Raw genomic sequence first — 12,893 nt, 5'->3', positions numbered from 1 at the left:
TTTGCTTTTCTCTTTGTGATTTAATTTGCTGACTTTCTTCTTCTTTTGTTCCATTCTTTCCTCCCCTTTCCCATACCTAGCAATTGCACAAAAAATGAATGAGCAGATTAGCAGCCAAGAGATGAAACTGACTTTGTTACAGAAGAAGGTTGACAACATTTCGGTCGTCATGAGTGATGTGAGCAAGACACTATCCTCTCTGGAAGGCAAAATCAATGAAGATAAGGGCAGAGACTTGCAGGCTTTTCTAAAAGGTAAAAGAAAGAAATTAATGCAATCACTCACTCAGTTAAAAGTGCCAGGGAAAGAGAGGGGAGGAGAAAAGGAGAAAGAAACTGTTCAAAACGGAGTGAAGAGTGCCTTTGCAATTATTGCACGTTCTGAAGGGAAGTGCATTTTCTTTTTTTACTTAGCTTTTTAAAAAAAAAGAAAAACGAAGACTGATGATTTTGTCCCCACAAAAGGCAATATGCTATGCAATGCAAGCCTATACAGAGTGATACCCCTCTGTGTCCATTGAACTTAAGGGGCTTAGTGCCTCTGTTTAGGATTACACTGAAAGCCGTCAGCATCTGTGCTGTGCTGTGTTGTTCATTAAGATCTTCGCTGGAGGCCCTTGTCTGGGTTTTCCTCTTCAGAACTGAGGAAAGTAGTGGCCAGGACATCTTAGAACAGATAAAAGGAAACAGATAGGGAACAGATAGAAACAGATAAAAGGAAACAGAAACCTTAGAACAGATAAAAGAAATACTTACTCACCCAAAGAGTAATTAACACGTAAAATTCACTGGTGCAGGAAGTGGCAGTGACCACAAGCATAGACAGCTTCAAGAGAGGATCGGATAAACATATAGAGCAGATGTCCCTCAGGGACTATTAGCCACAAAGAATAGATGGAACATTATGCCTGGAGCAATAATGCTCTATGCTTGGGGAACAACAGCGGAAGGGCTTTTGGAGTTCTGGCCCCACAGGTGGACCTCCTGATGGCACCTGGGTTTTGGCCACTGTATGACACAGAGTGTTGGACTGGATGGGCCATTGGCCTGATCCAACATGGCTTTTCTTATGTTCTTTTGTGCTTTTGATCTCTTCTTGTCATGGTGCTGCATTTGTAACACTCTCTGTCTTCATGGAGATCCACCAAGTATCTTTGTTGGTCATATGCAGCCACCAGCAGAGAGCTGGAATTTTTTGCACCTTTATTGATTTCTGTTCTGTGGAGGGGTTTTTTGCTTTCAAAACCACAGAGGTTGCCCAAAAAATAGAGCATCGCTGCACAATGTCCCCCATCCTGATGATGTCACTAGCACAATGGCATCACCTGGAAGTGAGGCCATCATGTCAGGAATGTCACACAGCAATGCCCCGTTTGGGGGTGGAGTTTTCCCCCCTGAGGAGCTGGCAGCTGGCAACCATTGTTCCTCTGCAGAAAATGGCTGTTTTGGAGTGTGACATGTGTGACATTATACCCTGCTGAGGTCCCTCTTCTCTGAAACTCCACCCTTCCTAGGCCCCACCCCCAAATCCCTAGGAATTTCCCAGCCCAGAACTGGCAACCCTACACAATGACTGTGTCACCCTTGCCAGCTGTTCCTGGGTGTGTTGGTGAAGCCTCTCCCTACTCCCCCCCTACTTAGCTTCTCCTGGCAGGTGAGTCTGCCTTCACTCACCCTGCCCACCTTTCCTGGCTGCTTCTGCCACTTCACTGCTGATCCAACCCTATTCTGCCAGGCCATATAGTGTGAGGAAGAATTTTCTGTACCACTGAAATTTCTGCACCCACCTAGCCTGCCCCTGGCACTGATGGCAGGCATGAGGGGACTCCTCCAGCCCACGTTTTACCACAGCCTCATGGCCAGTGCACAAAGCCGCAGGAAAGTGCATGGAGAACTTTGGCACACTTGGACAACACACTTTCAACAAACATTAGTAGATCACAAGAATAGCCTACTCATAGAAATTCCATCGTGAAAAGTTCTATTTTTCACATTCCACAGAATTATATTCTTGTGGGAACCTTCCTGATCTTGTGAGATAAGCTCTTCTGCTAGCTGGAATGATCCAATTAAATTTAATAAGTTGTGGTTTTTATTGTGATCATGTATACTGTAATGAGCCCTGAGGTGGGGGAGCTGGAAGGGTTAACAGACCAGGAAGAACCAACAGCTGGGCCGTCAATCATACCCTCCACATTCCAGGCACCCACACCGGCTATTGACAATCAGTCTCCTCCAAACTCTCCCCCTCCCATCGCATCTTCGAGAGACACTGAGAGAAAACATGCTGCACGCCAATGCTTCAGATATCTTAGCCCTGATAACTAGAGGAACTGCGACCACCCAGGAAGTAGGCTGATTGATGTGCCCATATAACTCATGCCTGGGACTTGGCAACCTCGTAGAAGCAACAAGTCGATTCCCTGGCTTGCATCCATGCTCCTTCCTGACCTGCTTGAATTCCTTGGCACCCTGACCCTTTGGCTTTGGACACTGACTTCTCCTTCTGGTTTGTGATTTTTCTGTGGTGACTCAGCTTCTGACTGACTCTTTGAACTTTTACTTCGGACTGGCTTTGAACTCATTCCTGCCTGCGCCCTGAGACGTGACATATACTGCTTTAAGCACTTTGTAAAAAGCAGGGTATAAATATTATTAACAATAGTATAAATGCAGTGGGTTGGATCCAGTCAGCTTTTTCATTCAGTCTTACTCAAGTCCCCTTCTTACTGAAGCCTTATTTTATTATTTATTTATATCCCACCCTTCACTTCAATGGGAACCCAAAGCAGCTTGCATCATTCTCCTCTCTTCTATTTTATCCTCACAACAATCTTGTGAGGTAGGTTAGGCTTAAAGTGTGTGAGTGGCCCAGGGTCTCCCAGCCAGATTCCATGGCACAAGTGGGGATTCGAACCTGGATTTCCCAGATCCTAGTCTGACACTTTAACCACTACACGAGGCTGGCTCCCAGTTCTATGCTGGTTCCATGATCCCCAGCATAGCCCAAGAGGTGGTCAAAGAGGACTTTTATTTTTTTACTGACAGAAAAGATGAGTGGGTGCAAGTCTTTATCCATTAATTGGAGTGTGCAAAACCTATTTGACCAGAGATAATAGAGGGGAACACGAGAATCGAGTTATTCATATATAACAGACAACAATGACCTTTTCATGCCAGAATCAGCTCCAGGTCTTGAGGATCACATCAAGCTACCAAAGCAGCACATTTGCTGGTGTGATGGTGCAGAAGATTTGCACATAATAGGGCTGTACCACTTGATGAGCTGCCGTCCACCATACGACAGCCGCCTGGTGAAAACATATTGCTATGCTCTAGCAAGCTGGCTTCATTCCGTGAGTGGGATACGGTGACAGCCCCTAAATAATGTGAGAGGCATTTTGTTCCATCCATCCAAATTTGCGATAGATTTGTTTCTAGTTCACAGAATTTGTCCTGGAGTCTTTATTTTGCTGTAGGTCACGCTCCAGCGTCCTTGGCCATTTAGATACTGACAGAGTTCACATTAAAAGTGCATCTTTGGATCTCTAAAAGCTGCTGAAGACACCATCATTTATTGCAGCTCCATTCCTTCTTTGTGTCTAGAGTTTTAAAGCTCTGCATTCTGCTCTCCAAAATCACTGCTCTATATGAAGCCATATTTACACCTCCAGTCCCATCCATCCTGTCCTGTGCATTTTATTGCTTTGTGGCACTATCCACCCTTGGGTGTGCATTTAATATGTCATGGAACATTTTCCATTTCCTCTCTACTTCCTTTCCCCCTTCCCCTTCTCCCTTTGATGGGAGATATGCTCTGGTAGGATCAGCATCTGAGTGTCTCCCTGAATGCTGGATCCCCTTCTATTATCAGCAGACATTAGGATCACAAAAGAAAACAGCCAAGTTCACAGCTGTCACGATGAATTTTTGTCTACACGTTAGGTCTGCAATCTCACCTAATACAGCACTCCAACCACTCTACTCCACTGGCTCCCATCCTGGCTGTGAAGGCAGCCTTTGCCTTAGAGACTTTTTATTGGATTTCCATGTTATATTATTTCTGCCTTCCCCTGGACTATATGAGCATTCTCTCACTGTATACTGGCTTTCCCTTTGATTGATGTCGGTCATTTACAAATTGGGTTATCCTTCTGACCAAGTTGCCTTGTGAAATTGCTACTATTAGCCTCTTTTATTAGCTTTTCATTATAAGGCTAGGGACTAGACAGGGCTTGACCCTTCCAGAAGTGCATTTGTGAGTTGAGATGGGCTACTGAAAAAGCATTTTGTCTTCTCTCTGCCTCTCGCACTGAAGCTGCTGCATAAGGACTTAGGAAGAACTTTGTGCTCTCTGGGGTCCATGACTCTGTTTTTCTGTATTGTTTGACAGCTCTGTGAAAATCGTTTTCATCACAACAAAATTGATACCCAATCTCAACATTCTTTTCCACCTACTTCTCTCATCCCCAAATGGAAGGTTATTCCCACTTCTCTGCAGTCTTCTTTCCCTCACATCTCTTTCAGTCAGCCCGAGAAGAATTCTTATATACTGTTCTTTTTCTCACCAGTTAAAAGTTGTATGGCAAAAACAAATGAAGGAGAAGAGGGGTAGAGCTGCAGGCTTCAAAAGAAAGTGGTGGAAATTTTATGATTAGAAAATATTAATGAAATGTTCCACCAGATATTGGGAACATTTATGAAAATGTTACTATAAATATGAGTCACTGCTGAGCTGCTGAGCAAATGCAGCCTTGAGCTTTCTTCTCATGTAGCTGTGTACTAGAAGAAGAAGACTGCAGATTTATACCCCACCCTTCTCTCTGAATCAGAGTCTCAGAGCGGCTTACAATCTCCTTTATCTTCTTCCCCCACAACAGACACCCTGTGAGGTGGGTGGGGCTGAGAGAGCTCTCACAGCAGCTACCCTTTCAAGGACAACTCTTGTGAGAGCTATGGCTGACCCAAGGCCATCCCAGCAGGTGCAAGTGGAGGAGTGGGGAATCAAGCCCGGTTTTCCCAGATAAGAGTCTGCACACTACACCAACCTGGCTCTCCTTCTCTTCACCTTGGCCCTTGCTGTGTCCTGCTCTCAATCCATCAAAAGCCTCACCTCTCCTGCTTCTCTGAGTTGTGCATTATCTGTCACATTGTGTTTCCAGAGCTCAGCTATGGCATTTTCCATCCCCTCTCAGTGTCCACTTACCATTGTGGCTCTTTGCTCCCGAGCCACTTAAGCAAAGCAGTCTTTGACCATTTTTAGGTATGTGCAGGGCTTTTTTGTAGCAGGAACCCCTTTGCATATTAGGCCACACACCCCTGATGTAGCCAATCCTCCTGGAGCTTACAGCAGGCCCTGTAAGAAGAGCCCTGTAAGCTCTTGGAGGATTGGCTACATCAGGGATGTGTCGTAGTCTTCATTAGGTCCTCATATACAACAAGCCTAATATGCAAAGGAGTTCCTGCTACAAAAAAAGCCCTGGGTATGTTGATTGCTGGGCATGCAAATAGGTCTGACAGAGATTTGAGCAATTGCTGCTGAATCAATGAAGAGATAAAACTGAAATATATCAAGCCATTGGTCCATTTCATCCTATTACTCTGATGAGCAGTGGTTCATCTAGGTCTTTTCCAGCTTTGCAGTCCAAGAACCTTTTAACTGGAAGTGTCAGGGGCTGAGCTTCATGTCTTCTTCATGCACAATGCATGCTATACCACCATAAACCAATAGCTCTTCCCAATAATTTTTGCTGTTGTTGCATGAGCACTGATACTTCCATAAACTCATTATTTTATCAGTTGATTTTCTTCATTCCTGTGCGACTGTTATATTCTTTTAAAGTTTTTTTTCCCTGTTGCTTTTACATATTTTAAATCCGTTCTGATATTTTTAAATATAAAGTTGATTTGTCATGTGCTTTGGCAGCACCGATACTAAAACTGGAATGGTACACAGAAGATTAGCAGTTGATTTGCCATAAGTTAAAACAAATGAGCCTGAACTTCAATGCTTAATATATAATCATGCCATTTAGCATATAATCACATAAACTCTTGTAACCTCCATTGATTTCAGTGGGAATGATTTACGCATTTAACTGTCCCCCATTGAAGTTGATGAAAATTATTAAATGCTAAAGCTGGCTGGAATTTCAGAAATAGATAGATAAAGCAGGTAGTCATGTTGGTCCTGAGCAAAACCCCCAAAAGTCATGTAATACCTTTTGTTAAGACTAAAACAACACCAACACAAACAGTGTGCCAGCTTCTGAGTTCTTCAGAACTTTTTGTCAGGTTGAATGTTAAGAAATTAAGAAAACTGGTGTGGGGAGGGGACAAAATTCAGGACATGATCTTAAGGGCATGATCTTCTTGGCCGCATCCTGTATAGAACACCAGTTGGCTTTTTTTCTCCACCCTTTTAAAGAAGCATTCAGGCCAGTTAACGGTTCTGATAAAATCAAATGATGTTATTTTGATTTGTTTTAATAAAAGTCATTATGTGACTTGTGTCCCCCCCCCCCCCAACCGGAATATGTCTTGAGAATTAATCTTATTTAATTTACATTCTTCCTTTTAAGTCTGTTTGCTCTCACCCATCTGCTATCCATTTGTGTTTCCAGATTGTGTCTCCTTCCCTCCAAATCACATTACTTATTGGACTTACTAATTGGTACATCACTGCTCCAACAGTTTTGAAAGCTGGCCTGTCATGTGCAACCCCTCTCTTCTTTTGTTTCAGGAATTTCTACCTCTTTCTTTTCTGTCCATATTAGATTTGTGCCATCCGTCCTCCCTCTGGATCTGTCCTGCCTTTTCTGTTTCTTTGTGCAAACTCCCACTGTATTTCCAGATATGACCTTTTCATTGCCTAATAGGACCTTTGAACTGTCCTCATCGCTCTTCTCCCCACCCCCCCCAACTCCTGCTCATTAAAAGACAAATACAGAAAAGCAAAGGAGGGGGAGACACCTTCTGGGGAAGAGAATGAATGCCCAGCTGTGACAGGCCTCCATTAAACTCAATGAAGATGCATAGCTGGCAAAATGGACTGCTGCGGTTGTTAATGGCTGTGAGGGTCACCGAAGCTGGACACCCAAGTCTCTCATGTTTTCTTGGAGAAGAAGCAGTGCCCCTGGTAGCTTAGAAATAAAGGCAATATTTGATTTCCTTTTCTGTGGAAATCAAGAGAAAGGTGGGAACAGTTTTGATTTTTTTCTGATTCTTTTATTGTTTCATAGGTTAAGCAGTTTATGAACTCCTCTATGATCAATAGTGCAAGGCAAGGGTTATGGATGAGACTGGGATAAAGCTCAACCGGTGACCCTAAGCCAGTGACTAACTCTCAGCTTTAACTGTATGAAAAAAAGGGAAAAATTCAGCTTAGGGAGTAAGCTTTAAAGAAGGAGGTGAGAACTGAGAGGGAAATGTTTGCTGATTGGCTTGCCTATCATCGGTCAGATTGGTAAATCCTGTACCTGATTGGTGGAAGTTTGATAATTCTCAGACTGGAGAAGATCTGGTATGGTTGGTTAGTCGCAGTTAAAGTCAGTTAATAGCAGCTTGGAAAAGACAAGGTTGAAGAGAAGATTTATTTATTTACTTCATTTATACCCCCACCTTTCTCCCCAATGGGAACTCAAGATGGCTTACATCATTCTCCTCATCATTTTATCCTCATAATAAACCTATAAGGTAGGTTAGGCTGAGAGTACACAAATGACTCAGGGTCCTCCAGCAAGCAGCCATCACAGAGTAGAGATCTGAAACTAGTTTTCCCAAATCATAGTCCTACACTCTAACCATTATGCGAAGGGAAAATCCTGTTAAGAAAATAAATCCTGAAAAAGCTATGTGCTACGATACAAATTACATTATTTTTTCTTGACTTAGTTGAAATGTGTTATTTAAATCTTAATATAGCCATGCCTTTCATCAGTTCCTGCATCCAACACTGGATTATATCAATTAAAAAGGTAAAGGTAGTCCCCTGTGCAAGCACCAGTCGTTTCCAACTCTGGGGTGACGTTGCTTTCACAACATTTTCATGGCAGACTTTTTACGGGGTGGTTTGCCATTGCCTTCCCCAGTCATCTACACTTTCCCCCCAGCAAGCTGGGTACTCATTTTACCAACCTTGGAAGGATGGAAGGTTGATTCAACCTTGAGCCGGCTACCTGAACCCAGCTTCCGCCGGGATCGAACTCAGGTCGTGAGTAGAGCTTAGGACATGGGGCTCTTCTGCTATATCAATTACCACACTATATTAATATCTCCCATTCTATACTAAACCTCCTAGGGTTATTCTGAGGATAATACAGTGGGAGGAAACTATGTATACCACCTGGAGGTCTTTGGAGGAAAGGTGGGGTAAAATCAGTCTTCTTTATGAAATGTGATGGAATGGCATCTTTCCTGTAATCTCAAAACTTGTGTATCTCATATGATTTGATAACTCTAAAACAATGACAGCCTCTTCCTGCATGCCCATTCACATTAAAGAGAGATAACATGGATGGTTACTCCTCCATCTCCTCCTCCAGAAAACTGCATGTGGGTGAAAGGAGTCAAATGCTTTTCTGTGTCCCTCACTACCTTCTTGCACTCTGTTTCTTCTTATTGTTTGGCCCACTACTGGAGCTGGGCTGGGAGGACACTGCTTCACACGATGGGGCAGAAGGGTTTAGCTGCCTTCACTAGTACATTCCATTTCCTATAGAGCTCTCACCCCCGCTCTGGGGTTGCTAACTTCCAGGGGGGGGCCTGGAATTCTCCTGAAATTGCAACTGATCTCCAGGCTATAGAGATGACTTCCCCAAGAGAAAATGGTTGCCTTGAAGAATAGACTGTATGGCATGTATATTCCGCTGAAGTCCCTCTCCTCACTCAAACCCTCCCTTCTCCAGGTTCTACTCCCAAATTACCAAGAATTTCTCAACCCAGAGTTGGAAATCTTCCCTCCATCATTATGAATGAGTGGACACTTGGATAAATTATTAATACAGTTAGATAATATTAGAGTAACTTTAAACTGATTGGTTTTATTCCCCACCTCCCATTTGATTAGTTGGAGAGGTACTGATGAAATATCTTTGGCTCAGATTATGCATCAATCCAGATACCAAATGCCTCTCTACTTTTCAGATGGTATATCTGAGCCATAGACGAATCTTCCTCTTCCAACTTCTATCCTGACACAATTTATCTGTCCTGTTGGTGGGGAACAAGACACTTGGCAGATGAAAAAAAGAGCAAATACTTGCAGTATTCCTTCTATCTTTGTTTATTCTTCTGCTTCCTCCCCCCTTTTCTGGATACTATGGCTGAGGAAAAAGAAAGTTGAGGAATAAAAAAAGTGACAATAAGATAGGGAGAGCTCACCTGTTTCTACCTACAGCCTATCTTTGGGACCTGCTGAGTCAGGGTATGGGGTCTTGGACCTTTGTCCAGCCCTGACACCTCCATTTGAATCCTCCCTTACACATAAGTATGGCAACCAGTGGGAGACAGAGGGGTGGGGGCATGAGTGGACTGCCATTGGCAACCAGTCCTCTCTAGGATGCGATTGTTTTAAATTGTTTTTATGTTTTTATTGTTGTTTATTGTATTGGTCACACTAATGTGTTTGTGTCAACCCTTGGTTTGTGAGCCGCCCTGAGCCTGCCTTTGGTGGGAAGGGTGGGATATAAATTAAATAAATAAATAGGAAACTCTAGAAACTCTGTGGTTTTACCATATGGTTTCTGGTGATTCCTAGAGACAGCTGACTCACTTCCAGGTTTCCCCCAGAAGTGATTCACAACATCAGGCTGAAGAACTTTTTTGGGTTTATATTTCTCAATCAGGCACTCAGAGCGGCAGTGAGAAAGAGGAGCTGGGAACAGGGACCCCCCCCACGCCCCCAGAGGCAGTCTTACTATTGTATCTGGATGGCCCTTGTCAAGTATAGTTCCTGTTTTAGATCTCAACCCAGACAAAAATTCCACAGGTTGCCTTAGGCAAAAGCCAGTATTTGCTCAGCCTCAGCCCTCCTACCTATTATTATGAGCATTGGCTTACACAGCTGCTGTAAAGTTTGTTGAGGTGATGTAAGTGAAGCACTTTGATCACTGTAAAACTTGCATTTCAGACATTTTGTGAAAAGTTTCCAGCCTTCTGCCAGCTAAAATATAGCAATATTGAGGGTTAATGTCTTAAAGAAAGGGAATTTTGGCAAATAATGTTATAATAGTGCCTATTAAGTATTGTGTTCTTTGTTAGAGGATTACAGCAAGGCAAATAAACAATTACAAAATTATGTTGTTCTACCCATGTTTTCCTAGGCTTTTTGTTTTGCATAGCCCCTCAGACATGTAATCTTCTGAGGAGACTTGTTTGAGATGGGTTTTACCCTATTAAACAGTTAGGGATTGTTTAAGTTTCTTTAGCCAATTAGTACTTATTTAGGATTTGGCAAAAGATAACAGAATTTTCTAACTGACCTGCACAGGGTGAATCTTTGTTCAGATATCATGTGGCCACATGCAGTTTCTGTCAAATCCTTATTTACATCCCAACTGGTAAAACCTTATGTTCTTTCCTTCCTTCTTTCTCTTAGGTCAGGTGAAAGTTTGTGCTTTTGTGACTTTGCTATACCAATAATTATGTTGGGCTGAATCTTGACAGAATTAATTCAATGTAGTCTGTTGATGTGTGTGTTGTCATGGACTGAACATACAAATATATGCATTGTTTTATAGTATTTGATGTGTGATAAAATATTATAAAACTTCCCTTCATCTATATTGCCACCTTAATTTATAATCATAAAAATGTAGATGAAGAGATTAAATTCAGATGCCTTATATAATAAAAGAAATGTTGTGGAATCTTAGACATGGGTGGACTAAAAGTAGGGTTGCCAAGTCCAATTCAAGAAATATCTGGGGACTTTGGGGGTGGAGCCAGGAGACTTTGGGGGTGGGGCCAGGGGACATTAGGGGGGGAGCCAAGATCAAGGCCACGTGCCCTGTCCCAAACCCGTGATAGAGCTCCCTTCCTTCCGCCTCCCCCACCCGGGAGACTTACTTGAGGTTGTCAAGGGGGCAGACGTTGCAGGCGGCACTGACATGCCCGCCACCCCAGCTGCGCGACCGCCCGAACATGCCAGCAGCTGCCTTGCCTCGCCTCCGCTCTCCGGCTACAGCCTGGCTCCCCTCATTGGCATCGCCTTGGCCGGCCCCGCACTGCCATTCGGCCACCACACACAGCTGCCCAGTCGCGGAAGGAGCTGCGTGGGACACGCTGGGAAACATAGTCCCCGAGGAGACGCCGCCCAGCAGCCGGAGAGGACTCAAGGACTACGAGTCCCAGCATGCACCTCGCAAAGGGAGGCCAGACTGGAGCGAATAGCAGGCCGGCGGTGGGCGGGTCTTTGTGATCCGGAGGAAGGGAGGAGCCTGAAGCCTGCGAGGGAGGCAGGCAGGGAAAGAGTGTCTCTGTTTGAGAGAGTGGCACCAAAATTGGTGCTGTTTTTTCTCCTGCTTCCGGATTTTTGGAGAGCGGGGGAGGAGGCTGCTAATTCAGGGGTCCCCCGCCAGGGCGGGGGGGTTGGGAAGCCTAACTAAAAGTAGGCAAACCACTGCTGGCTGGGATTTATCTGAATGAGCACCATACATTATGATTCCATTTCATACAAAATGGCTGCAGTTTTGCTACCAGTTTCTTCCTGGGGGAAAAAAAGGTGGTTCCCTGTGCAAGCACCAGTCATTTCCAACTCTGGGGTGACATTGCATCATGATGTTTTCACGGCAGACTTTTTTTACGGGGTGGTTTGCCATGTTTCTTCCTGAATTTTCCATCAGACTCAGGTCAAGTAATGGGGCCAGAGCTTGTTTGTTTGTCCGTCTGTTTGTCTGTGTCTGTGTGTGTGTGAGTGTATGTGAGTGTTTGTGTAAGAGAGAGAGAGAGAGATTGCCCACCACAAAAAAGAAGGGGAAGCCCTGAACAGTGCAAATCTAATTCTGTTTAGGGTTCAATTGTAATATTTTGAGAATTTGGGTCATCACAATTTGCAAAACCTAAAAAAGGGAGGGGGAGACCAAGCCAATATAGGAAAGATTTTTTAAAAAGAGGTTAGGGAGAAAACAATAATCAAATATAGCAAAACATGCAATGCTAATATAAAAATATGCAATATATTTAAATTATGCATAGGAAATTTTAAAATCATAATAAAAACCACACATCTATGGTTTTGTATATAAGTACATATAACTAATATCAGGACAAATCTCAGAATGTATAAATGCAGAAAGGTAAAAAATGTGTGCAAATACAAGAATCAAACACATTTCAGCTAAAAAGCTATTCTTAGTGGTAAAATACAAACTGAGCACACCATAAGTTAAACATCAATATATTTCAAGCTCATCGTATAAAGAATGGACCTAAAAAAAACAACAGTTATCAAATACAGTGTAGACCTTACACAGAGATGTTCACCTATGGAGTAAGTAGGAATAAATATTCTTAAAATGCAACATGGGCCACTCATCCAAGTGTATTTTATTTCATATGCCCATTAATCTGTTTACAATATTCAGAATCGAAATACAGCAGTGCTCAGCTACAATGTTTTGTTTTGTTTTTAAAAAGGAGAAATTCTGAGAAGGTTCTGTTTTGAGAATTTGGGTCATCATCACAATTTACACCTTCCAAATTGCCATCGTGACTTTGCAATACTTCAAAATGGATATGGTTGACTGATAAAGGGGTAGCATCGTTCCTATCTCTGCAGCTTCATAGTCCTTTCCTTGTGAAAAGCCAGGAAATACATTATATATGATTTTACGTTATCCCTTTCCTCACAACCCTCCAGTCTGTCAGCCCATCAATAAGCTGCGCTGTTCTTAA

The 12,893-nt window shown here is 43.2% G+C and overlaps 1 protein-coding gene across 1 annotated transcript in view; it reads left to right on the top strand.

The window, feature by feature from the left end:
- Window positions 1-12,893, top strand: part of MMRN1 (multimerin 1) — a 110,010-nt gene that overhangs the window by 73,352 nt on the left and 23,765 nt on the right. Inside the window, exon 5 of the mRNA XM_060247057.1 lies at window positions 81-254. Coding sequence (XP_060103040.1) covers window positions 81-254 — 174 coding nt within the window. The remainder of the gene's footprint in view (window positions 1-80; window positions 255-12,893) is intronic.

Source organism: Heteronotia binoei, chromosome 9 (assembly GCF_032191835.1).
Source record: "Heteronotia binoei isolate CCM8104 ecotype False Entrance Well chromosome 9, APGP_CSIRO_Hbin_v1, whole genome shotgun sequence".
Taxonomy (NCBI): domain Eukaryota; kingdom Metazoa; phylum Chordata; class Lepidosauria; order Squamata; family Gekkonidae; genus Heteronotia; species Heteronotia binoei.
Note: the sequence above shows the minus strand (reverse complement) of the source record. Positions and strands in the feature narration are given on the sequence as shown.